This window comes from Globicephala melas, chromosome 3 (assembly GCF_963455315.2).
Source record: "Globicephala melas chromosome 3, mGloMel1.2, whole genome shotgun sequence".
NCBI classification, from domain to species: Eukaryota; Metazoa; Chordata; class Mammalia; order Artiodactyla; family Delphinidae; genus Globicephala; species Globicephala melas.
In genome coordinates, this window is record NC_083316.1 from 147,311,673 (window position 1) to 147,337,887 (window position 26,215).

Genomic DNA, 26,215 nt, shown 5'->3' on the forward strand with positions numbered 1-26,215 from the left:
GAATGAACGCGGGAGTCTTTGGGTGCTCCCTTCCTCTGCAAGCCTCGACCCCCATCGCGCGCCCACCAAGGCCAGCCCCTCCCCCTCCCAGCCCCCAGCCCCCCCCCCCCCCAGCCCCCAGCCCCCAGCCCCTTAGGCCCCCAGGCCCTCAGGCCCCCGGGCCCCTTTAACAGGGCGGCGGAAGGGGCGGCCGGGGGCGGTGGCGGCGCCCAATGGGCTGCGCGGAGCGTCACTTCCCGGCGGCCGGAGGCAGCGGCGAGTGTAGAGGGCTGGGGGCGGCCGGCGGGGGCGGGGCGGCCGGCGGAGGCGTTGGCAGCGGGCTGGGACCCACGCGGCGCCGCGGCCCAGCTGGCCTGCAGGGCTCCCACCCCCGGCGGCAGCGGCGGCGGCGGCACGATGCCCTTTGACTTCAGGAGGTGAGTATGGCTACCCCGGCCACCGGGGAGCCCCCTCCGCGGGCGCGGAGGATGCTTGAGCACGCCGCGGACCCCTCCCGCCTGGAACGCAAAAGCGGCCCTTCGCCCTGTGCACGCCTCGGCAGGCCCTCGGGGACGCCGGGCTGGCCCCCATGCAGCACACAAAGCCAGCTGGAGCCTCGGAGGGCCTCCTCGTGCAGCGGGAAGCGAGGCCGCCCACCTCTCGGGCCGCTCCGCCCCTTCCCTCCGCGGAGCCCCCTCCCCAGGCTGCCTCGACACCTCGCAAACTCGCATCCCCTTCCCCCCATGCTGGGAAACAGGTTTCCTCCCTCCCCTAGTTAGGAGCAAACAAGCCATCCCCTTCGTCTTCTCTACAGAGCCTCCTCTCGTGAACCCCACCCCAGCTGACAGGTGCGTTCAGGGCACCTCGGATGAGCCCCCAGGGATCCGCAGGGGTGTGCAGACCCATCCCGCCAGACAGCTGCTGGAGGGTTTCAGGTTTCCATAGGCTCAGACTCTCCCTAACTGGGCCGAACCGGAGGCCTGTACCTCAGCCAGTCCTGGTCCTGTGTTCTGGGCGTGGGGGCTCCATGGGGGAGGGGAGGAGGTAAGGGAGCTGTGGGCAGGACTTTGCAGAGAGCCTAGCCTGATCTGCCCTTGGCTTTCTACAGTCACCACAATGGGCCCTTTGTGGGGTCCAGCCGCCTCATGGTTCACGTTGTGTTGGGCTAGGCCTTCTGGAAGGGGGGGGGGGTCTACATCCAGACTTTCCCTTGAGGTATGGAGCCCCAGGGGATGCCCTGGCCTGAGGCAGCCACACTGTGGTGTATAGCCCGAAAAATAGCTGGGCTTTAGTGGGGAGGAGCTGGATCAGAATCCTGGCTCTGCCTCCTCCACTGAACAGCTTGGTATATTCTAGAAGTTAGGGGCGAAGGCTTTGGGTTCAGACCTCCCCTTAGCTGCACGGCTTGATGACTTGGGCAAGTGTCTGAGCCCTCTCAGTATCTCTGTGTCACCACCTGCAAATTGGGGCTAAAAATAAAGTCCCACCTGTGAGGGCTGAATGCATGAGAAGAGCTTGATTCAGAGCCTGGAGGGGTACAGAGCTCAGAAGCGGGAGGTTAGTGGACCAAGCAGCCTCTGCATGAGGCCACTTCCTCATCCACAAAATAGGGATTCCGGTCCCTGCCAGCTCCTTCCCTCCCTACAGGTGTGAATGAAGTCAGGGTAAAGCGACAGCCTTCCTGGGGAGAAAAGCCTGGCAGTGACCCCCATGGCATGTGGACATGTTGGAGTTTAAGCACGGAGAGAACATTGGCCTTGGAACTCTTGCACTGGCTGACGTGGTACTCAGCCTGCCCTGGGCACCATTGCCATCCCACAAACAGCCTGCCCCTTCCATGCAGCCCTGGGGCTGGCACCAGGGTCTCAGACAAATGTTTGCAGACCCAGGGCATTTTCATACAAGGAAAACCCCTGTGATGGAATTCAGGGGCAGTCCTCGTACCGACGGTTAACATTCAGGACATGAGAGAGCTGTAGCTGGCACATTGATTCCTGGTTCCATAAAGCCTCCCCTTACCCAGGCTGATAATTCCTGCCCTCATCCCGCATCCCTTTGTGATTCAGTAGGTTCCAGTGATTTTGACCTTATTGGGGAAGTCACTGCTTTCGGGCATAGAATTCACTCACCCTGCACCTAATCTCCCATTGTAGGAGGAGGAAGTTGAGGGCTGAGGGTCTTGCCCTGGACCTCATGGGACCTAGATTGAAGGATGGGCCAGGGTCGCAGGTCACGCACAGCTCCTGACCTGGTGCCCCTTGAGTTGGAGGTTTGGAGTGTCCATTGGGGCCCCAGCTTAATGAGGTGTTTTAATCAATTTCCTTGAAGGCTTGTGCCACCACAGAGCAGTGAGAATGGATTCAGCACTTCCCATTCACACCTGGGAGGACGAGCCTTCTTAAGACGTGTTCATTCCAGGTCTCAGGTTCTAAGGAAGGGTCCACTGTACGCGCACGTCAGTGTTCATTGATCAGACATTTACTGAGTGTGTGCTCCGTGCTCAGCCCTCCGCCACGTGCCCCACTGCAGAGCTGGGTGACATGTGACTCGTTTGCTCAGGGCCAGGCAGTGGTGAGCTGGTGGAGCTGGGATTCGATCTGGGGACTGTTAGCTGCAGAGCCTTCGCTGTGGGAGAAAAGGGAGGTCTTGGCGGGTCCCACAGCCTCGTCCGATCTCTTAAAAACCATGGGGACATGGAGAGGGGCATGCTCTGGTTGAACCCCCCCTCTCCCAGTTCGAAGCCAGGGAGAAGACCAGGCTTCCTGATCGTTTTGCTCTCCTTAAGACAGAGCACTCTCAGGAAGGGGGAAAAAGGAACCTCTTGCTCTTTCTTACCAGAACTCCTTGTTTTCCTAGTGCCTGTGGGACCTCGTGCACCTTACCTCCTGTGTGCTTTCCTGTCTGTGAAATGGGGATGAGAACAGTACCCGTTGTCGAGAAGATTAACTGAGCCAGTGTGTGTAAAGCATTTAGATACAGAGTATGCACCCAATAAATATTGGCCGCTCTTTTCATTATTTGTGTTATTTCATCGAAGCACCTATATTGCCTAACACTGTATAATTCACTTAATTATTTCATGCTTATTCTCTTTTTTCCTCCCATGAAAACATGAGCTCCCTAGGGCAAAGATCTTTATCTGTTTCATTCACTGTTGTAACTCCAGGGCCTAGAACAGTGCCAGGGCCACACTCGCCCCCGGGATATGTCTCTCAGAGTCTGTCAAGGAAGGCAAGGGCATGCTGTGATTTGATGTGCCAGTTCTTCCTTTACTGGGAACCTTTTCAGCTATGGGTGGTTAATTTTCCCCCTTCCTTCCTTGAATGGGCTCTTCTCTCAATTGTAGTTGGGGGTGGGGAATAGGCCGAGTACAGAGGTGGGACCCGAGGCCTTCCAAGATGACTTGTGTTTGTTTTGCTCCTGGTGCATTGTTTCATTAATCCCTGGACCTTGCAGTGGTGGAACCGGCCTTGTGACTCGGTTCCGCGGGCGTTGGCCCTGCCCGGACCCAGTTCCGGCTGGCAAGGGCCAGAACACCTGCTGTCCCTGGCTCAGGCCGGGGGTGGGGGTGGGGGGAAGGTAGGGGCATTTCCTGCAGCCCAGGCCCAGGAGAGCCTGAGCGCGGCTTTCAGGCACGCAGAGATGGCCGGCTCCCCGCGACGCAGCCTCTGAGTTGAAACCCCAAGACCGGGGGTGTGCTGCTGTCCTGTCACTGACCATCTGGGCCCTGGGACAGTTGACTTACCTTCTCCGAGCCTCAGTTCCTTCATTTTAAGGAGAAGATGGCAATCTTCATTGCCTCACCTTGTAGGGTAGATGTAGGGGCAAGTGAGGTGTCCCTGCAGGGTACAGCCGGCTGCATAATTTGCGGGGCCCAGTGCAAAATGAAAACGCAGAACCCCTTGTTGGAAAAGTATTACGAATGTCAGGACGGTGACAGCAGAGCATTAGACTAAGCCTAGACGCACGCTCTGAGCACAGGACCCTGTGCGACTGCACAGTTCACACGCCTGTGATGCCGGCCCTGCCGCAACGCCTTGGTTCAGCCTCCATCGCCTCTCAGTCTGGCCTTCCAAGTGGTCTCTCATCTCCAAGAGACCCCAGATCTTAGAACCCCAGGGGAGCTTTCCAAAGTTGACCTGATTTTTTTCACATTCTGGTTTCAACCGTCAAGTGGGGCCCATTGCTCTGATCAAGTATGATTTCCTTAGCTCCCTATGCGGCCTTGCCCCGGGGGGGTCCCTGCAGCCCCCTCACTCCCTGTGCCAAGGTCATCCCCGACCACCAGTGCGGGCTCTGAGCACATAATCAGAACTCAGCAGATAGTACAGTGGCTTATGTGAGTGCCTGTATTTCAACCTTACCTCATTCCAGAAAGATCTTGGGGAAGTTGACGGAAACACGTACTTTACAACAAATTATAAAAAAATATAAATAGACTTAAAAATCAGGGCCAAAGGGAAATAAAGAACAGACTGGAGGAAAAATTTGAAAATCAAGCCAGCATTTCACATTTATTGAGCACTTACTAGTGCCTGACACTGTGGTAAGGGTCTTACCTGTGCTCATTTAATCCCACACCAACCCTGCAAGGCAGACACTGTTGTTATCCCACTCTACAGATGAGCCAGTGGAAGTGCAGCAGAGTTAAGGGACGTGATGGGTCAGCAGAAGGCACTGGGGTTGGAATGCTGTGCTTGTGCTCCGGAGCCCCACTTGTATCCTATAGGCTCGTCTCTAAAGCTTTGCCCTTCCATTCACCGAGTTCAGAGAGAACTGAAACCCCCTCTAATTGGATTCCTTGGCTTTCTCATCTCTAATCCTTTCCCAGTAGTGCTCATTAAGAAGCTTAAAGTCATCAGCCTTTATATTTTTATTTATTTTTTAACTAGACTCATGCGGTCTGACACCTGATTCTGAAATTGTCTTTAAAGGACCCTCACTATGGTCTCACAGCAATTTAGAGCATCTCATTCTGGAGGGTCCAGGTTTTCCCACTCCGGCCACTGGGGCTTTCGAGTGTAGAGCATATGTTTAGCTTCTCGTCTGGATGTGGAAGGGGATGGAAAAATCTCTCCTCCTGAGGCGGTTTGGATTCATTCCTGATACCATACTATCTTGAGACTGGGCTTTAGCCAGCTGTGGCCTCGTTAAGTTCTGTTTCCCATCTGGTAATCCTTTCATTTTTTATTTTGGAGTTGCTCCTGGGGAGTTTTCATCAGGCACTGGAGAGGCAGGCAGGGTGTGAGGAGGGCATTTGGGGTGAGGCTTACCCACCACCTCTGTATCAGTGAACATCAGCTCTGCTGTATGTTAGAATCACTGGAGGAGTTTTAAAAATCCCCAAACTCAGGTGGTGCTCCAGACCCAGTAATCAGGATCTGAGGGTGGGGGACTCGGGCATCAGTATTTTATAAAGGTCCTCACGTGATTCCAAGTGTACAGCTAAGATTGAGAAGACCTCTCTAGATCCAGAGAACCCGTATTTATCAGGCCGAGAGCACAGGGGCAGCCAGATGCCAGAGTGGGTCTTTGGAGGGGAGGTTGGGGAGTAGAGTCTGGTCCCATCTGTCCCCCCCTGCAAGCACATTCCCTCTGGGACTGTTCTTCACTAGTAAAGCTGTCACTAAGGCAGGGCAGTGGTGGTGGCGTCACCTTCCCATGGATATCCTTGCTTTTCAAAGTGTGGTTCCCACACCAGCAGCTTCAGCGTCACCTGGGAGCTTGTTGGAAATGCAAGATCCCCTGGTGATTTGAATGTACAGTAAGATTGACTAACTCAGCATCTCCCAGACTGTGCCGCTCCATAATGAGTCCCCCATTTGGAGATCCACAGCACGTGCATAACTTTCTAAAGGCTCTGAGAAGTCCTGCACAAAAGGAACCTGAGTCCCTTAGCCCGGCTTTTGCCAAACTTACTATCTAAGCCACGCTTGTTCTTCATGGGGCGGCCAGTACCATTTCTCAGAATATCATTTGGGAAACAGCTGTAATTGTTCCTTTAAGAAAGTGGTAATTAGCCTAATTGTCTGTTGTCAACTTTAACATTTAGGTCTGTTAACTTAATTACATTGGTGTCTATGCAGGAAAAGTACAGAATGGGAAAAAAACCTGCCAACACTAGCATGTATTGGTTTTTAAAAGTCTTGACCCTTGGGAGAGGCAGGAGGAACTCAGGGTTCCCTGTACTACCAAGAACTCGGGGATACGTAAGGCGCTTTACAAATCTTCTCATCCTCTGAGTGGGCATTATTCCTATTTTACATCCAGGGAAATTGACCCCCAGAGATGCTGGGTCACATAGCTGGTGCCTCTAGGGGTCCCTGGGGGACCAGCACACACACCTGACAGTAAAATCCTCCCCTTGAATGCTTCCTTCTGGAATCTGCTGGGCAGCACAGCTGGACAGGAAGCAAGATCCGTTTGAAAGGGACTGAATGTTCTGTTTATCCAAAAGGTGGAAACCCTATTTGAGATGAGAGACCCGGCTGTTACCAAACTTTAGTCACAGGTCCCTGAACATTGGGTGCTGGTGATGCTTTTCTCTCTCGAGTTGCCATCTGGGGCTCGAATTGCTCTGGAGGAGGAAAGGAGGCAAGCCGAATCTTACTAGTAATGCCTGATGGTTTCTCAGCTGGTGATGTGTTACACTCTGTGCTGGGCATGTTATTGGACTTGAAAGTCACACTGGCTCCACGAGAGAGATACGATTATTAGTCATTTATTTTTCTATATTTTAGCTTCTTTTTTTTTAGATGACTATTTATTTATTTATTTTACCTTTTTAATTAACATACAATAAAAGTGGCCTTTTTTGGTGTATTCTTCTGTGGAAGTCAAGACTTTACATCGTGTAACCACCCCCGCAGTCTGGATACAGAAGTTTCATCCCTCCAAGAAACTGTAATGCTATCACTTTATAGTCATACTATTAATTCAATTTTTTAAAATTGTGCTAAGAACACTTAAGATGAGATCTACCCTCTTGACAGATTTTTTTGTTGGTTTTTGTTTTTTTTTTTTGCGGTACGCGGGCCTCTCACTGTTGTGGCCTCTCCCGTTGCGGAGCACAGGCTCCGGACGCGCAGGCTCAGCGGCCATGGCTCACGGGCCCAGCCGCTCCGTGGCATGTGGGATCCTCCCGGACCGGGGCACGGACCCATGTTCCCTGCATCGGCAGGCGAACTCTCAACCACTGCGCCACCAGGGAAGCCCTTGTTGTGGTTTTGATATGCCTTTCCCTGATGATTAGCGATGTTGAGCATCTTTGCATATACCTGTTGCCATTTGATTGTCTTATTTTGGGGAACTGTCTATTCAAGTTCTCTGCCCAGTTTTAATCAGGTTATTTGGTTGTGGGGTTGTTGTTGTTGTGTGTTTTGTGTGTGTGTGTGTGTGTTTTGCTATGAAGTTGAAGGAGTTTCTTATGTATTTTGGATATTAACCACTTTCCAGATACATGGTTCGCAAATACTTTCTCCCAGTGAAAAGGTTGCCTTTTCACTCTGCTGATTGTTTCCTTTATTAATTCAGTTTTAAAACAGGAAGCCGGGCTTCCCTGGTGGCGCAGTGGTTGGGAGTCTGCCTGCCGATGCGGGGGACGCTGGTTCATGCCCTGGTCTGGGAAGATCCCACATGCCGCGGAGCGGCTGGGCCTGTAACCCATGGCCGCTGAGCCTGCGCGTCTGGAGCCTGTGCTCCGCAATGGGAGAGGCCCCTGTACCGCAAAAAAAAAAAAAAAAAAAAATCAGGAAGCCAAGGTTCAGAGCTGGGAAGTGAACTGGCCCAGGGTACACAGCTGAGGAAGTACAGGACCGGGACTTGAACTTGGGTCTGTGATTCGAGAGCCAGGGTACTTCACCATGGTGCTCTTCTGCCTCGCGGGTACCTTGACATTGTCGATTTTTATGACTGTCCACCAGGTCTCCACTATCATTTTCTCTCTTGCTGTCACATCAGGAGCCACTAACATGTAGAATTTAACTAGAATGTCCCTTGACTACTTTGGAAGAAATCTGATGATATTTGACTTGTTTTGATGTTTTGCTGAGTCCAAGGGTACCTTCATGGTGTGGAGCAAGTGTCTCCAAATCTTCAGGGGAAAGTGCTAGGTCGTGGGCCACCCTTTCAGAATGTCCTTCTACACTGCAAATTCCTCCGAGGGCTGCCTTGACCTGTAAGCTTCCATTTTCCTCATCTGCAAAGTAGGGTGCTCATACGTCCCTTGCAGGATTTTTTTGAGGATGGGATGAGCTCGTGTGGAATGTGGGGCCGTTTCACTCGTTGTGGCCTTCCTTGGCAGCATTGTCCCCGTGCTCCTCGCCGAGCTCTGCTAGACCTGAGCAGAGGGGCATCTGGGGGGTGGACATGGTAAAGCCGGGGCCCCTTGGGTTTGCAGGACCAGTGATGCGCTCCCGTGAGAACACCTGGGGCGATTCAGCCCAGAGCTGGGCTCCCCTCTCTAAGTGGCACCCACACGGTGACCCCAGACCCCAAGGCATTAATCTCTGGTGGGAGAGAAAACGGTCAAATGGTCACATACCCAGATGTCCCCAGGCCCTGGGCAGGTATCATGGGGTTGGGGACAGTTGGGTGTGCCAGCTGGGCCCATCCCTCCATTGGGAAGGGGCAGCTGTCTGTGGCTTGTTGCCCTACAGATTACCCAATTTATTAGGAAATGATGAAAGTCTGATAAATTGTGTGAAAATGATTAGTAACTGCTTCCAGTTTTATTGCTGTTGAACGTTGTGCTGGGCCAAACCAAAGCCTTCTGAGGGCTGATGATGGCCTGTGGCTGGCGGCATGCAGCCTGTGTGTCACACGTACCAGTGAACGAGCACACACTCGCCAGGTGGACAGGACTTGGGGCGGTGCCCCTGGACTCTCGGGAGGTGGTCTGGTGGGTCTGGGCTTGGAGCCGGGGGCAGAGGAGTCGAGGGACCCCCAGGTTTGGGCTGAGGCATCCTCGGGGCACGATTCTTCCAGGCCTGGCAGCCATGGCTTCCCTCCTCTGGTTGGTGCTAGGGTGGCACTGCCAGCTCTGCCTCTGGACCTGTCTTTCCTCCTCAGCAGTCCCGGGGCTGGCCAAAGCTGAGTTCGAGTGGCACTCCCTTCTCCAGATCCCTTAAAACCTTCAGCCCTCAGGGTGTCTCAGGTGACCTCCCAGGGCTGTGCTGTGACCACAGTGCCCCCAACAGTGCCCATTTATCAAGGGCCAGTCTGAAGGCCTTTCTTGGATTCAGTTCATCCTCACATCACGTAGGAACCAGGTGTCATTCCCTTTACCTGATGAGGATGCTGGACACAGAGGGGAAAGGACTTGGCCAAGGTCACACAAACCACAGGCAAGTGGAACACTCTGTGATGCCAGAGCTGGTTTTCTTAACCACACTTGCGTGTCCCAGAGGGGAGCATAATCACCTCGATTTTGGAGGGGCACTCCGTGGATACCCCCGATGTAAGCTGCTGTCTACTTAGTTGTGTTTACAATTTATTGCCATGGAAACCTTGGCGGGGAAGGGGGCTCTGGGTTGCCTGAGAAGGGGGCTGGGCCTAGGTGACAATTTCCAGTATCTAGGTGACACTGTACATCTGTGGGCAGGAGATTACCGCTGAGCCCCTGCTGGGGAGGTGGGGAGAGGGGTGCAGCCCTTCCTGTGGGGAGCAGGTGGGGCTGGCCATCCTGTCCTTTCTCTGGCTGGTCTCTGGAGCCCCAGTCAACAGGCCAGGAACAGGCTGGGGTGGTGGAGTCATTTGTTCGCTGAGCATATTTCTTGAAGGCCTACTGTGTGCCAGGCACTGTTCTCAAAGCTGGGGATATAGCACTGAGCCAGACAGACAGTTCCTGTCCCCCCAACCTCATGGAACTTATGTTTTAGTTCTGATATTTGGCGTCTCTCTTTTTTTTAAATTAGAGACACTTTTTTATTTTGGAATAGAGTTACAGAAAAGTTGTAAAGATGGTACAGATACCTCCAGTCCCGTGTTCCCCAGACTTTATTTTGGATTTCACCTGTTTTCCACTAGTGTCCTGTTTTTTGTTTTTTGTTTTTTTGAGGGACTGGTTCTTTATTTCAAAAGGACACATCAATTTCCAGTATCAAAACAGTTACACTGTTGGTTTTTCTTTCTCCCAATCGGCCCCCAAAGAAATCACACCAAAGGAGAGCACATTTTAAGCCAGTGAAGCTGCAGGATACGCACCTCACAGACCTCACTGAAACATCACCAGAAAGCGGGGGATTGGGTAGGGAAAGAAACTTGAAAAGATCAGCACACTGCCAGCCCACAGACTGTAGAGAGCTCTCACAGCCAGATGGGGTGACCAGTGTGCCCCAAAGAAGCAAAGTCTCAAAATAATATAAAATTTAAAAAGTTTTGTTCCACTAATGTCCTTTTATTGCTCCAGGATCCAATCCAAGATCCAACATTGCATTCAGTGGTCACGTCTCCCCAGGCTCTGGTTGGGGACAGTTCCTCGGTCTTTTTTTTTTTTTTTAATTTTTTAATTCTTGTCTGCGTTGGGTCTTCGTTGCTGCGTGCGGGCTTTCTCTAGTTGCGGCGAGCGGGGACTACTCTTCTTTGCGGTGCACGGGCTTCTCGTGGCGGTGGCTTCTCTTGTTGTGGAGCGCAGGCTCCAGTAGTTGTGACTCGCAGGCTCTAGAGCGCAGGCTCAGTAGTTGTGGCGCACGGGCTTAGTTGCTCCGCGGCATGTGGCATCTTCCCGGACCAGCGATCGAACCTGTGTCCCCTGCATTGGCAGGCAGATTCTTAACCACTGCGCCACCAGGGAAGTCCCCAGTCTTTTTTTTTTTTCTTTTTAAAATTTTATTTTTTAAGTTAATTTTTATTGGAGTATAGTTGCTTTACAGTGCTGTGTTAGCTCCTACTGTACAGCAAAATGAATCAGGCATACATATACGTATATCCCCTCCCTTTTGGATTTCCTTCCCATTTAGGTCACCACAGTGCATTAAGTAGAGTTCCCTGTGCTATACAGTATGTTCCCATCGGTTGTCTATTTTATACATAGTGTCAATAGTGGATATGTGTGAATCCCCGTCTCCCAATTCCTCCCGCCCTCAGTCTTTCTTGTTCTTCATGGCCTTGGCAGTCTTGAAGAGCACTGTCCAAATGGCCGGTAGAACGTCCCGCACTCTGGGTTTGTCTGATGTTTGCTCGCGGTTAGACTGGGTCGTGGGTGGAGTGCCCTTCTCAGCACATCCTGTCAGGGGTACCTGGCATCCACATGACGTCACTGGTGGCACTGCCCTTCAGCTGGATCAGGCAGCATTTGCCAGGCTGCCCCCACCGTATCACTCCTTATTGATCAGCGGTCCTTCTCCTGCCCATCTTCACTGTCAGCTGGCCCTCCTGTAGGGAAGCGGACCACCAGTGTCTAGAATCCCTCGTGCAGGTTCACGTGTTCACCGTTAGCAGTGACTCTTTCTGCTCCGCTGGTGCAGGCCGCACCGCACTGGGCACCCGTATCACTTCTGAGGGGGTAGGAGGTATCGGGGTGTGGAGTGGTCTGGCCCCCGACGCCACAATCTTTCCATTACGCCCCATGCCCTCTGAAAGAAGAGCCAATAGAGAGGGCTGTAGGAGCCATAAGAGTAGCCTTGAAAGAACTAGGAGTACTTTATCCAGCCCAGGGAAGCTTTATGTTTAGGCATTTTACAACTAAAAACAATTAGATGTTCGGAAGCAGTGTACAATGAGAGATCAAACCAGTTACTTTATCATGTATTCCCCCTCTTCTTTATAACTAAAGCAAAAAAAAAAAAAAAATGGCTTTCTGCTTTAAGGGAAAAGTCAGAAAAATAGGTCAGTATATTTTCCCTCTCATAATAACATAAACAGCTACAAGAAATCCAACTGTAATAAGAGAAATTGGGTGTTGGTTGGCACATATTCGTTAAAAAGACAACAGACCATCGTGCTACAAGTTGGTTAGTTCCAGCACTGGAGCTAATTCATATTCCTCATTGTCTACTGCTCATGTTTACCTTAAGCAGAGAGTAACTCTGGAGGCTGATGCTTTTCTCCGTTTGTTTTAGTCCATAAGTTGTGTACATCTGCCTGATGCTCAGGCCTTAACTTCAGGAGTTGCACTATAGATGGCATCAGAATTCTCTGAAGCAATTTCTTTTAGCTCCTCTTCCGCTGTCTCTGGAAAACTGATCCTCGGCTCTGCCAGCTCACCACTGTCTTCTTCAGGAAGCACGTATTTCCAAAGGCCGTATGTTTTTCCTACCACAGTCTGCCATAGTCTCAGTGTTCCGTCTTCAGAACCACTAGCATCGAGTTGTCCATCAGGACTAAACCTCACACAGTGAATGGGACCCAAGTGTCCTTTGTAGGATTCTAATTCTTCTCCACTGTTATAATCATGCTTACAAAGTTTAAAATCTTCACCCCCTGCAACAAGAAATTCTTTCTCGGGATGAAGAGATGCAGAATTGATGGTTGCAGGAGCTTCAAAAGATTTAATTGGGTCCAAACTTACTGCACTGTGAAAAGCAGTAGATCGCCCATAAGTTATTACCAAGATCTCTCCCTCAGGAATGTATTCCATACTGCAAACAGACATATTAAAATTTAGAGATTTCACTTCTGTCATAGTAGCATGATCCCAAAGGCGAACAGTTTTGTCATCAGCTGAAAGGATCTGTTTATCCTCGCTGCACCATAGAGCCTTTTTAATACCAGAGGTATGACCCCTGATTTCCTTAGGTTCTGCCTCAGGTTTGTTCAAGTCATATATGCATAACAGTTTATCCTGTCCCCCGGTTAACAAGTAATTAGTATCCTGCGTAAAATCCAGCCTTGACAATGTGTTTATGAGCCAGGGTCATCCATTCATCTCCTGAGACAGCATCCCACGCTTTGGCTGTGAAATCTGCAGCTGCTGTAGCTGCTGTGGTGGCGTCCTTATTTAATGTGACATCCCAAACAGCACCCTCATGACCCAGAAATGTTCCAGTCCAGTCTCCTGTGTCTCCCTGGCGTAGCATAGGTTTATCATCTTTGCAAGCACCGATTAGGCAAAAGCCGTAAGGCGTGACGCCACTGAAGGCCAAATCCACCACAGGCTGCGTGTGACATGTGGCCCGCGCAGGTGAGTGGCCTCATTGCCACGGCGGCTGCGAGCCTTGCGATCCGGCGGGGGGAGGGGAGGGGAGCCAAAGGTGGTCTGGTCTTTTCTCTCCTCTTGGCACCGACTCCTCGAGGTGCCCCCCCCCCCCGCCCCCTGCCCTGACTCTGGGATTGGGCCGGAAACGCGAAAAGGCCAGTCCGGTGGCCCCGAGGTCAGAAAGGGGTTAGGGATGGGTCAGGGAGTCTGCAACGGACAACCGATCCACTGCTGTCAAGGGAGGGAAAGGGGGGGAGGGGGAGAACCGGAGAACTGGCAGCCGTGACCCGCACCATCCAGGGAAGCGTGTTAAAGACTCATCCCATGGTCTTTTAGTCCCCTTACTAGACAGGGTGGTAGGCCTGGCCCCAGCCAATTCCTGTGGATTCAGGAGGTGGCTGTTGGCTCGGATGAGACGCATCTCTCTACTCGTCTCTGCAGGCTGAGATCGCACCCACCCTCCTGGGCCAGCCTTAAGCCTTATCCACCTCTGTGAGCCCTCCCTGTTCTTGGGGAGTGGTGATGCGCTGAGATTTTCCCGAAGCCCTCCCTGACTGCGCTCTCCTGTCTCCATCCGGCTCTGTGCCATGCGGCTCCCTTGCTCCCTTCCCGCCTGGCTTGCCGGGCTCCAGGCCGTGGCAGTGTCACTTGTGCCGTCTCCTGCAGGACCCAGCCCAGGGACTGGCACATAGTCAGGGCACAGCAGTTCCTGGGTGATGTGCTCAGCAGAGGCTGCGTCGCACTGTGGCAAAGTAACGGCTTTGTGCATCTCCAACAGTCCTGGGTTCAAGTCTCGGCTTCACCACTTCCCAAATGTGTGACTTTGGGCAAGATGCCCTCTGGGTCTCAGTCTCCTCACTGAAAGATAATAAGCCCACTACTCAGTAGTGCCTGGTTCCCAGCGCCGTCATGAGGACTAATTGAGCTCATCTCTGTAAAGCCCTTCAGATTATGCGTGGCATCTGTTAGGTGCTCAGTTATTATTCTTTACAGAGAAAAGCACCAGGATGTCAGGCTGGTATATAGAAGCTGGACTAGAGATGGCCCCTTTGTATTAGCCTAAGTCAGCTAATTCCTATAAACAACCTGAAAATCTCAGTGATTTAATGCAACGGAAGTTCATTCCCAACGTGGTGGGGATGCTATGCCTCTCGCAGGTACCCTGCCCTCCGTCTTGTGGTTCTTCCTCAAGAGGAGGTTGGATTCTTTCTGAGGCCCGGCAGTGCGGGGAGAGAAAGGGAGGCCGTGGAGGGTCTGGATGTGGTGCTATCACTTCTGCCTTGACCCGGGGAACTGGCCTCACCCAACTCCAGGGAGGGTCAGGAGATCTGATTGGGCCGTGGACCCAGGAGGAAGAAGAAAGGACGGGCCTTGATACATGTGTCACTGGCAGAGGTGGTAACTGCAGTCAGTATATTCAATCTCCCACCATTCTGGTACCATCTTCCTAATTTGGGGGTGTGTTCTTAAACGACATGTGTTATTTACTCAATAACTTTTATGGAAACTACTCAGTTTTTGAATTTAACATGTTTGTTTATAAAAGGTAACTTTATAACATCTTTGAAAATGGAAAAGCAGTAAGTATCACCTGCCACAAATAGATACAAATAATTGCAAGCCTGTTCCGTCCTAGCTAGCTGGTGCGTGCTACAGTAGCTGGGTCTGTTAAAAAAGGGATGTTAGCAAGTGCTAGAGAAACGAGAGGTTGACAGCCGGATAGCACCACCTCGAGACGTTCTCTTTGAGGTTCTCGGAACACTCAAATGAGAGCTGAACAGGGAATGGCCTTCTCACTGTGAAGTCTGAAGCCGTTTAACCACCAGGTCCCCACATGGCCTGAAATCACCCAGGTCACACCGGTGGCATAGGTGCCACACTTTGGGAAATGCTGGCTTAGGGGACAGTCAGCACACAATTTGTGCACAGGCAAATCCAAAACTTGGTGCAGAGAGAGGTAGATGAAATCACCTGTCACCTCGTAGCACTCAGGACTTTATAGTTTCCACCTTGATCTATGAGGGGAATTAATGGTGTCACTTAACCAATGGGAATGGGAAACTGAGGCCCATAGCAGGGCATGACCCCTGGCTCCCCTGCAGGACTCATGGCCTTTCCACTGTCCCTGGCTGCCATCTTTGGTCGGGGAAGGCTTACCGCCGAAGGTTACCGCCACGTGGGCAGGGGTCATGTGTATTCATGCTGCTCTCTCATCTCTCTGCCCCTCTCACCCATCACCTGCCTGGTACACGTGACTGTGCTGGCACAGGAATGCCTGTCTCCCAGGCCTGCTTCAAGGAGCCAGGAAATCAGAAGCTGACCCTGGGCATGCTTGGGTACTTGTCACCCACTCACTGGCCCAGTGGGTGACCCAAGATTTGTGTGGGGACTGCACCAGTGGATGCTCTCCCTGGGGAACTACTTACCTGCCTGCTGTTAAGGGGAGGGCTCCCCGTATGTCCTGGCCCGTCTTTCTGAAGTTGTTTTGCAGTCCTGACTCAGGTGGACTCCACGAGCGGTTTGCTCACAGGGTAGAGGAGTCCGGCTTCCTCTCCCGCTCCTAAATCCCTTCCCACAATGTCCCACTCATTCCAAGTTATGCCAGTGCCAAGCCCCACTCACTGAATACAGGCAGTGTGCCCCGGATGTCCCAGCAACATGGCCAAAGGTATTGTTACCCCCATTTGTGGGGATGAAGAGATCAAGGCCCAGGGAAGCAGGGTTCCTTCATTCATCCGTTCATGCACTCACTCAAAGGTTAACTGGGGAGGATTCCAGGGACAACAAGACTGACATTGTCTTTACTGTCGTAGCATTTCCAGGGTAGTGGGGAAGGTGGGCAGGATGACAGTGAACAAATAATTGCACAGATGGTTAGTGTCCAGATTGGTGAGTGCCGAGGAGGAAGGAAGAGGAGACAGGTGATAACGAGTTTGCGGAGAAGGAGCTCTCTGGATTAGCTTGGCCAACTAGTGCCCTTCCTCCAAAAAGATCTTCCCAGACAGCGTACGTTATCTAATTTGGGTCACCCCCCCCATCCCTTCCCTGTGTGTATCTTTTTATCGCACCTGGACGTGTCCTTCAGATCACTTAGCACAATTGCAGTGATCTGTGTGTGCCGTTTGTCACCTGATATCTGTCTGTCTCGATGGAGTCTAAGCTCTTGAGAGCAGGGACCAAATCTCTGCTCATCCCTGGATCCTGGTACTGAGCCCAGGTTCTGCACACAGCGGGTGCTCAGAAAATATTTATTAAATGAAGGAAAGAGAGAATCAGATCTAAATCTGTGGACTGTGGCGCCCGTGCTCCACCAACCTCACACCTCCCACAGCTCAGAACTCAGACAAGATGAGACCCCGGAGACCTGGCAGAGTGGTCCAGATCTGCTGGGATTGGATGCTTTGTTGCCATATCTCTTTGTGTTTGGAAAAAATGTTTCTAGTTTTCTTCTAAGAGTATAAGTGCATCAGAAAAGATTTATTTCTCTAACAGTGGGAATGGGAAATGTTCCCTACCGAATGTGTCCTGAGGAATTGGGAAATCTGGCATTACTCAGGCCCTGCCCAAAGTGGGAATGGGTGGCCAGCTGCCTGTCCTGATGGGAGGCTACCAGGCTGCCCTCACCCCTGCTAGCTCCGCTTGCTGGAAATGGCACTTTAGCCCCCAGAATCTGAGGTGGGGAAGCTGGGAGGGAGCAGACACCTGATATTCCACACTCTCCCCAGCCAGGGGCCTAGGCCTAATTGTTCCCATTTTGAGAAAACAGGCTCAGAGAGGTTGAGGGCTTGGCCCAGAGTCACACAGCCATCAAAGTAACAGCCAGCCCCTGAAGTCAAGACTGTCCAACCCCCAGAAAATGATACTTTTCTGTTAGATCACCTGACTGTGGAGATTCAAGGTGCCCAGTTTTCAGTTTCAGTTGAGTAATCCTGTTCTCTCTAGAACTGGCAGGTTTCCCTAATCACCTGGGTCCTGTCCTGCCCCCCACCCTCAAGTCCGGGCCAGATGGGCCTGGGAGTCTGCATCTTTCAAAGTGTCCTCAGTGATTCTTAGGGACAGGTAAGCTGGGAAACCCTGAAGAGGGGTTCCCCATTATGACTTAAGTGTAGCTCTGGGATTGGGTACCACAAATCTTAATTAACTTAATAATGATTATCATAAAAGTGTCACATGGGGCTTAAGAGTTTAGAAAGCTCTTGGAAGATGAGTGTGGTCTGGGGATGATCGTTTTCTCTGCAGATGAGAACCCTGAAGTTCAGAGGGGCCCCAGGAGCGCAGCTTTTCTGCACTTGGATCTCAGACTTTTTCTAGTTTCCCGCGGAAGTGTTTGCCTCCTGGTGAATGTTAGGTCCTCAGATTGTTCCTGGTGACATGGCTGTGGGTTTTGAGCCCTCTGTTCTTGGTACAGAGAACTAGCCCTGACCCATTCTCTGCAGTCAGATGTTTCTGGAAGGAGGGGAGTGAGAAGCCACAGACGCTGGACAGTTGGAGAGGGTGGTGATAGGAGTAAACACTTACTGAGCATCTCCTGGGCATCAGGCACAGTGCTACGCACTGTAAATCTATCATTTTATTCAGTTGTCACAACAAACCCAGGAAGCGAGGGCTTTTACTTACCCCATTTTACAGATGAGAAGGCTGGTATGTGTTCAGGTTCCGGGCTGATCAGACTCTGTAAACACGGGAGCTGGGAGGGCATGGAGATGGGTGGAGCCAGCCCCTGCCCTTTGGAGCTGGGAGCCCCACCCAGATTCACCCTGCAGGCCAGGTGGCAGGGCCGGTTCCACTCTCTGTCCTGCCCAGTTTTCCCCGACTCGGCTTTGGTTGGCCGAGCTTCGAAACTGGGGCGCCCTCAAAGCCAGGTGGTTTGTCAGAGCTGAGTTAACCCTGAGTCAAAGGAGGAATGAGAGGGTTCACTCACCCGCCTCCTCCCTGCCCCGTCCCCACCCGTCCCTCCCCGGGTCAGGCCCCTCACGGTGGGGCCACACAGACGTGTCACCCAACTTGGACCTCTGCCTGCCTCACACTCACTGGAACATGAAGAGTCAGCTGCCCGGGACTTAGCTTGTTCTAGAGCCATTGTTGTGAGGTCCCAGGCAGACCTGGGATAGCCGGGCTTTGAAGCCTGGCACATCTGGGTCCCAATCCTGGTGCTTCTGCCCCCCCTCACTGTGTGTCCTTGGGCAGCTCACTTCACCTCTCTGAGCCTACCTTATGGGGACATAAACCCTGACCTCACAGGATTACTTCTTGGAGTCGAGAGCACCTCCCACAGCTACTGGCTCACCGTAGGTCCTAATTCAGTGACACGACGCCTCTACTTCCTTCCCCCATTTATGAAACTTCCTGTCATACTTGATCTAAAACAGAGAGTTTAAACTGGCGGCATTGGGGGTCACATTCTGCCCAATCACAGATGTGATGATCTGGTCCTCACATCTAAAAATAAATTTAAAGTTAAATGCCAGCATTTCCAATTCGACAATTTCCCATAAAAATCTGGATTTCCAGTGCCTCTAGAAGCATGGGGCTCCCAGGCTTCACTGGCCAAAAGGAAACTGGCAGAGAATCAGAATCGGGTGTATTGTTACCGTTGAGGGGAGGGGGCAGTATTGTATTTCTCATGCCTCCACTTTGAGCCTAATGATTGAAGATTCTCTTGAGACCACCCCACAAGGAAGGAATAGTGACTCAGAAATGGCTTTTCATCTTTCAGAACACTGGCGCAGCCTGCCCAGGTGCCACGTGTGGGTGGGTCAGCTGGCAGGACCTGCTTCCTGCAGACCAGTGTCATCTAACCCAGTCCACCTCCTACAGGCCTCATGCCAACAGTGGACACCAGGGAGCCAGTCAGGGAGGTCTCCCTTTGGAAAGAGCCAGTGGCCTTTGGGAGACAGTGGAGACCAGGGTTGAGAGCTTGACCTCTGAGTCTCCCACCAGGCTCTCAGTGCCTTGCTCTGCCTTTGTCACGGTGGGGTCCCCGGGGCCTAGGACAGTGACGGGCACACTGAAAAACGTGTTGAACAGTGAATGAGCAGTCTCCCTGGAGTTGAACCGCAGCCCTACTACTTGCAGAGTTGATTTGCTAGCACTTTACCCACATCATCAGCGGGGATGGTGACGGTACCCTCCTCCCGGGGGACAGTAGAACTTCAAAGAAATAACGGCTAAATGGCTCAGCACGGCGCCCACCGTGGTAAGTGACCGGTACGTGTGGCTGTGATGATTATGTAGTTGGCACAGGTATTTCTGTGCTTGAACCTTGATACAGGCCACCACTTGGGCCTCTGACCCTGCCGCAGGGTGGTGGTGTTACAACTGCCTGAGCATGCTGGTGGTAACAGCCCGGAGGAGAGAGGGCACGTGGACTTGACCAAGGGTGCGGACCCCTGGGGAGAACCACCTGTTTGTCAGCTGGTGTCACTCCCTAGTGTGGAGACGTGGGATGCGGACGTGATGTCCACCCTCCCACAGGCTGAACTGGTTGGCCATGTGCTGTTGTTGCCTGAAAGATATTGCACAGAAGACACAATGGGTAGGAATGTGCCCTGGGCCCAGCTGTCTCCATGACGTGTGAGCCACTCCTGAGTCTGCTACAACCCAGGTGGAAGCAGCTAGAAGAGTCACAGCTGCAGCCGCCACGGCGGTGCATGCTGGCCTTTAGAGTCCCTTTCTAGCCCCAAGGGCTCCGGAAGTGGAAGGGCTGGTCAGCCTACCCAAAGTAGAGCGTCTTCCTCAGTGGGACCTTCTGCTTGATACCTCTTGGCTGTTTTTAGCACACGCACCCAGCATTTCCCTCCCTTGATCACCCACAGCGGCTCTTTGGGGGAGGAGTCACCCCTTTCACAGATGGGAAAATTGAGGCCCAGGGAGTCACAGGTCTGCCCAGCTGGCTGGGGGCAATTTGCTTGTTCAGATGATTCCCACGGCCCCACCGAGAGATCGTGATATGGGGAATCAGGGCCCCGGCCTCTGTATTTTTAAGCAGCCTCTCTGGGGAGTTGTAATGATCAGGAGAGGGGGGAACCCAAGTAGGGACTCCAGTTTTGTGCTCTGGCCCTGCTGTTTGCTCAGTCAGCCAAATCATGTACTTCGTGGGCTTCCCTTCCTCAGCTGTGAGATGGGGAGAGTAAGTAGTACCCACCTCAGAGGACGGTTGTGAAAATGCCATAGGCGGTAGGTTGGTCGGTCAGTGTAACATTCTCAGGATTTGGGGAGTATTGATTTGTTGCTATTGTTCCACATGGGATTTGTTACAAAAGCAATTTAAGAAACAAAAAAGATACCTGTGAGTAATTTACAGTAGTGTCTTCTCCCCTCCTTTGAGGTAGGAGTCTTAGGATGCTGGGATCAGGGTTGCTCTGCCCCCATTTTAGAGGTGAAGTGACTGAGGGGGCAGGCTGGACTTCAGAACTCCCACAGGGGCGGGGCAGGTGTGGAGGTGGCTGCCTCGGGTGGGGGCAGCAGTGGGGTGGGGTGTTAGAGGTCACCGCACCCCACCACCACCTCCGCCGCATGGCCTTTCTCAGAACACCAGGAAACACCTCCGGGTAAGGACGGTCACGCTACCTTCCAGGAGGGCCGCGGGGGTGAGAGAGGAAGCACACTCACCTGCCTCCCACTCCTGGGCTTGATCCAGGCAACACGGCCTCTTCCGTTCCCCCTCACGCCTCCACTGGTGTCTTGGCTGTGCCAGAAGTTCTCCCTAAAGTGTGTCTGCTGAGATGGTCTCAGTCCATCCCGCGCCCTCCTTGCTCATTTGCTCATTCATTCATGTAACTTATCCGTTGAGCACCTACTGTGTGCCACGCGCTGTGCTGGTGCCGGTGTGTGGAGCTGAACCCCACGGACATGGTACCCACTCTCAAGGAGCTTCCATTCCAACAGGGAAGATAGTTAAACCATCAAGAGTTATCTGAGCAAGAATGTCCAGGGATCTTTGGGGATATTCTGATCTACCTTGGTGCGGAGTTCTGAGAGGACCTCCCCTAGTGCCACCTCGAGGCCTTGTGATGAGCAGAGCTAGGCAGGTGCCAGGGCAAGGGGTCCAGGCTCATCCAAAGGCAGAGGCAGGAGTGAACTGTCAGCACTTGGCGAACTGGCTGGAGAATGCATCGGGGGCACCGTGAAGAGTGTGCCCTTGACCCTCAGCACAGTGGGGACAAGTTTGAGTGGGGAGCTGGGTTCTGTTTGTGCCGTGGGCAGCCTGCAGATCTGCGCTGCGGAGATGGGCCTGGGTGCAGCCCAGCGGGGACCGGGCCAGCAGCCGCTGGCTCTTTTGGTGTCCGGTCTTTCTGCCAAGAGGCCTCTTTGATTCACATTTTCCACATGGACTTGATGTTTTAGAAATGTTGACCTTCAACTAATCAAATGTCACTTATTAAATTGCAAGTCATATCCTTTTCAATTTACAAAAAGGACAGTGGGCCGGCGACTTAGTTCGTGGCCTGTTGGCAGGAGGGAACTTGACAGCGCTTGAGGCCAGAGAAAAGACAGGTGCCTTATCAGTGACCCCCCTCCCCCCTCCCCTGTCCCCGTGTCCCCAGGGGGTGGGCAGCATGTCTTCTCAGTGAGAAGCTGAGCTGAGAGTGAGGCTGGGTTAGCAGCCAGGCTGGAGAAGCCGTGGCAAGGCTGGAATGCCAAGTCCAGGCGGGTGGACTTGAACCTCCCTCTCAGGAAGCGAAGAATCCTCTTAGAAAGGTGAGGTCAGTTCATACAGGCCGGAGAAGAGTCAATGCCACGTAGGCAACGGCACCTGAGTAGAAAAGAAGGCAAAAGTCAGGATGTGCACAAACAGGGAGTGTGTGTGTGTGTGGGGGGGGCAGCTTCCTGGAGGAGGGACACTCGAGAGGAGTCGGGTTGGGATCAGGGGAAGGGATGGCATTCTACCCGAGGGGTTCTGCAGCCTGATGAGATTGGGAGGAAGGGATAGCCGTGTGGGAAAGGGCAGGGGATACCACGGGCAGGTGAGGTAGGCCTGGTTTGTAGACCACCCAGAGGAGCCTGGCCTGGGGTCTGCATGTGCCGCATCAGGCAGTGGGGAGCCATAGCAGGTTCATGAGCAGGGACGGTGCTTAGGAAGGAGAAGGGGATCAAGTGAATGTAAAAACTCCCTGGGGCATGGACAAAGGGGAACTAAAAGCCCCTTGGCTTGCGTCAGTATGTTTCCCAAGACAGTGGGGGAGTGTTCTCCCTGATGGGGTGACTGGTCCTTATTCACACCCTCAAGGAGACTGAAGACAAGACTGTCAGACCGTGGATGCCAACCTGAGGCTGAATCCATGCATATGAAATGCCTAAAGCGCATTGTAGACAGACGGGCTGCCGTGGGAATTGTAGCCAAGGGTTGGGGCCCCTGAAAACCCCACAGCAGGAATTTCACAGGTGGGGAATTTAAAAGCATTTTGGAACATAACATTGGGCTCCCAAGGCCACTAGTGGACCTGAGGAACATGTTGATGTATGTTGAAGTTCACTAGAAGAATACACTAAAGAGAATATCTGCTGTGTTAAGCATCTCAGATTAGGAATAACAGGAACTTCTTTCAGCTTCAGTTTCCTCATCTGTAAAATGGTCCTAATGATAGTGCCTGCTTGCTAGGGCTGTTCTGAGGATTAAATGGACTGATGCAGGTGAGACGCTTGGCATTGGACTTGGCTGGGCTAGGTTCTCAGCTGATGGCCTGGACAGTCCCGTTCATTCCTTCTTACCATCCTTACCTGCTAAAAGCATAAGCATCTCTGCTCCAGCAGTTTCAGGGAGATGCTTATAAATTTGTTTCACTTTCTTGCAGGGATGCCTGGCAGAAGAGACTTTCCCCCTTGAGTCTAGAACTAGACTAGAGTCTAGGCAATGGTGTGTGGCAATGAGCAGTCACAGCCCTGACCCCACCCCCTCCCAGCTGTGGGATCCCAGGCAGGTCCTTCATCCCCTTGGGTCTCAGTTTTGTCATCTGCAACAATGGGCTAGTACCCCCACCCCCCACCCCCGCCCAGGCACTGTGTGAGGCAAGATGAAATAGTGTCGTGGTACTCCATTGTCAACAAGTACTCCATCATGGCCACCTGGTCACCAACCCCCAGGACCCCAGGCAGCCCTCATGTATGACTCAGTTCCCTCCCCACGTTCTTGTCTTCCACCTTCCTCTGTAGCTCCTAGAGTGTGGGTAGTAGAATCTGCGTCTCTCCACCTGCTCTTTGCTTTACTTCCCTTTTCACTTTTCATTCCCTGGGCTGTTTGTTCAGTCATTCATTCATTCATCCATTTACTCACTCATTACGTACAAATATTTATGCTGTTCGTTGTGCTAGGCACCTGGGGCGGCCAGTGGTGAACGAGAGGCATATAGCTCCTCCTGTCGCAGAGTCTTCATTTTCAGCGATTAAATCAAACATCCAATTAAATTTGTACTTATCAGTTGATATGAGGTCTGTGAGGGGAAAACACAGGGGATTCTTGTAGAGGTCAAGGGAAACCTCACGGCAATGATGTTTCAGTGGCTGTCTGAAAGGTACTTGGGGTTCATTAGGGAGGGAGGCCCAGGTGGAGGGAACAGCATGGGCAAAGGCCCTGAGGTAGGGAGGTAGCATTGTCCATGTGGAAGTGGCTGCAGGACAGAGCCGGGGAGAGCCCAGGCTGGAGGACTCAGCTGGGCCAGGCCGTGAGGGACTCACAGGGCACGATTAGGAAGATGACCTTTATCCTAAGAAGCCTTTGGCCCTTGAAGCGTTTTAAGCAGATCTTCATGAAGAGTTCACTCTGGACTGAAGGGGAAGAGCAGAGCAGTTAAGAACCTCCTTCAGTGTGCAGGTGAGGGTGATGACGCACTACTGCACACCCCGGGTCCTTTACTCACACACTAGAGGAGCGACTCATGGCTTGCACTTAGCAAGACGAGAATCCTTGTGTTGGTACAGAAGAAAGTCACAGATGGCGGGATCATATGTCCTGGAAGCTTGGGGTGGGGCCCGGGAGCCTTTGCCGAATCACTGCCTGTCATGTGATCATGATGATGGTGATGCGGGCTGCTCAGAGGAACCCCGAAAAAACCTAATGTGTACCCAGCAGATCCAAGTTCATACTCTCAGCTGACCTTCCCAGCGCCCTACGGACACGGGTGGGAGTGTCCTGTTGTCCAAAGAAAGAAAACAGGGTTGAGTGTTGGTGAGGGATCTGCCCAAGATCCTGAGGCTCCTGCCTGCCAGGTGTTTGGGGCCAGAGTCCCCACTTCCCTGTCCTGTAGGTAACAGCCGGGAGAGCACATCCGTCTTTCTGAAGCACTTTGGACGGGTAATACCAGGTCAGGAGGTTCTGTGGCCAGAGAGAGCCTGGGGCCAGAAGCCTCTCTGAGGCTGTGACTTTTGAGGCTCACGTTGCCTTCTGCCACCTACCTAGCCCAGGCTCCCCTTCGCAGCTTCCCGGGATCCCCCAGACCTGGGTGGGCAGCCGGTGGCCTTACCTGGGATGGTTCTGCTGCCCTGCATGCCCCTTTCTGTGTCCCCCCCACCCCCAGTTTATCCTTTCAGGCTTTGGGTTGAGGCAGGGCTGTTCCCTGTAAATACCAGTCCCCTTACATGAGCATTTTTCCTCTATGATTTTTCCTGTTTTGATGAAACACTGCTCTTGGCTGTACAGGTTCCCAAGAGGGAACCAAGGCCCCGGCTTGGCTAGCCAGTCATTCAGGAACTTTGCTTCCAGACCCAGCCCCACACCCAGCCCGCATTCCGCCAGGGCCATAACCTTAACCTCCATGCACTGTGTGAATGGGGCCCGTCCCTCCCCCCCTCCCAATTCCCATGGTTCCCATGGCCACCTCCTTATCGCTATTCCCAGCTGACTGAAAAGGGCTGCATTCCAGCCCAAAGTTAGCCTCGCCCTCTCTCCCCCTTTCTGTTTTCTTCCAGACTGAGGGGTGTAAGAGTTGACTAGGGTTAATGGTCCTGCTACCAGTGTCTGAGCCCACCGCATCCATCAGGCCGCCTGTAGGGAAAGGATGGGGTGGTACCTTAGCCCGTTCATTCAATCGTGCGTTCAGCAGATGCACTGAGCTCCTCCTGTGTGCCAGGCATTGTTTTAGGCACTGGGCATAAAAAGCGTGGAAGTTAACCAGTGTCACGGAGGTGAGGCGCAGCTGGGCTCTGAGTGCGAGCTGAGCTTTGCAGGTCGGAACAGAGGCTCAGGGCGCTGATGCAGGTCTCCAGGGGCTGCTGGTCACCTCTCTGCCCACCTCTGTGGGGAATCACGTTAAAAGCCCCTCGGGTGGGGCCCCTGTGAGCCCAGTGTAGCCCTCGTACCTCCTCCAGCTGAGTGCGGGCGAGATTCCAGCCCTCGCCCTCCGCCTCTGTCAGGTGTCCTTGAGCAGGACAGGCAGCTGGACACAGTGGCCTCGTGAAGACCACAGCACGTCCAGTAGGCGGTGGTTCTGGGATTTGGGGGCCAGGTTCCCCTCACTCCAAAGTCATTTCTTTGGGGTTCTTGACTATTTGTCGGCCGGGTTATCTCTGTGACTTTTTTTCCTGTGGTGTTTCTTGCCTTTCAGCGGTGCTGTGCCTACAGGCCTTGTCTTAATCCCCCGGCTCAGCCAGAGGTGCTTGTGGAAAGTATTTGTCCTGGGTAATTATAAGCTTTTAATCTTAACTTTTGACACACGTTTACCCATCCCATTCTCCTACGTGTTTGTCCATTACTTATTCATTCTTTCAACGAACAGCATTTATTCAGGACCAGGCCCCTGCGTGCCAGGGAGGGGAGGGACAGGTGAAGCAGACTTGTCCCCGTCCTCAGGGAGCTCGCGGCTACGCGAGGCAGCGGGCTTGGTACTCCAATGCGGGAGGTGGGCCGACCTGCCTGGGCCTTGATGCTGATGACAGGAATAGCTAACCCTGAGGCAGCATTCTCAGGGCACCTGCGCTGCCTTCTTGCATCTATTAACTGACTTAATCCTCGTGACCACCTCTGTGAGGTGGGTATAGGCTCTGTTATTATGAATAACATAACACATATCGGGAGCTAACTTGCCCAGGGTCACCTGGCTAGTGGCAGACGCGGGATTTGAACCCAGGCTCCCTGGCTTCTCAGTGTGGGCCCTTAACTGCGCCAAG

At 52.8% G+C, this 26,215-nt stretch overlaps 1 protein-coding gene and 1 pseudogene across 1 annotated transcript in view; one reads left to right on the top strand and one right to left on the bottom strand.

Moving 5' to 3' along the window:
* Positions 1-288: 288 nt before the first annotated feature.
* ERGIC1 (endoplasmic reticulum-golgi intermediate compartment 1) overlaps positions 289-26,215 on the top strand; it is a 105,397-nt gene continuing 79,470 nt past the window's right edge. Inside the window, exon 1 of the mRNA XM_030829919.3 lies at positions 289-416. Coding sequence (XP_030685779.1) covers positions 397-416 — 20 coding nt within the window. The 5' untranslated portion in view covers positions 289-396. The remainder of the gene's footprint in view (positions 417-26,215) is intronic.
* On the bottom strand, positions 11,930-13,535 carry LOC115838756 (serine-threonine kinase receptor-associated protein pseudogene; annotated as a pseudogene).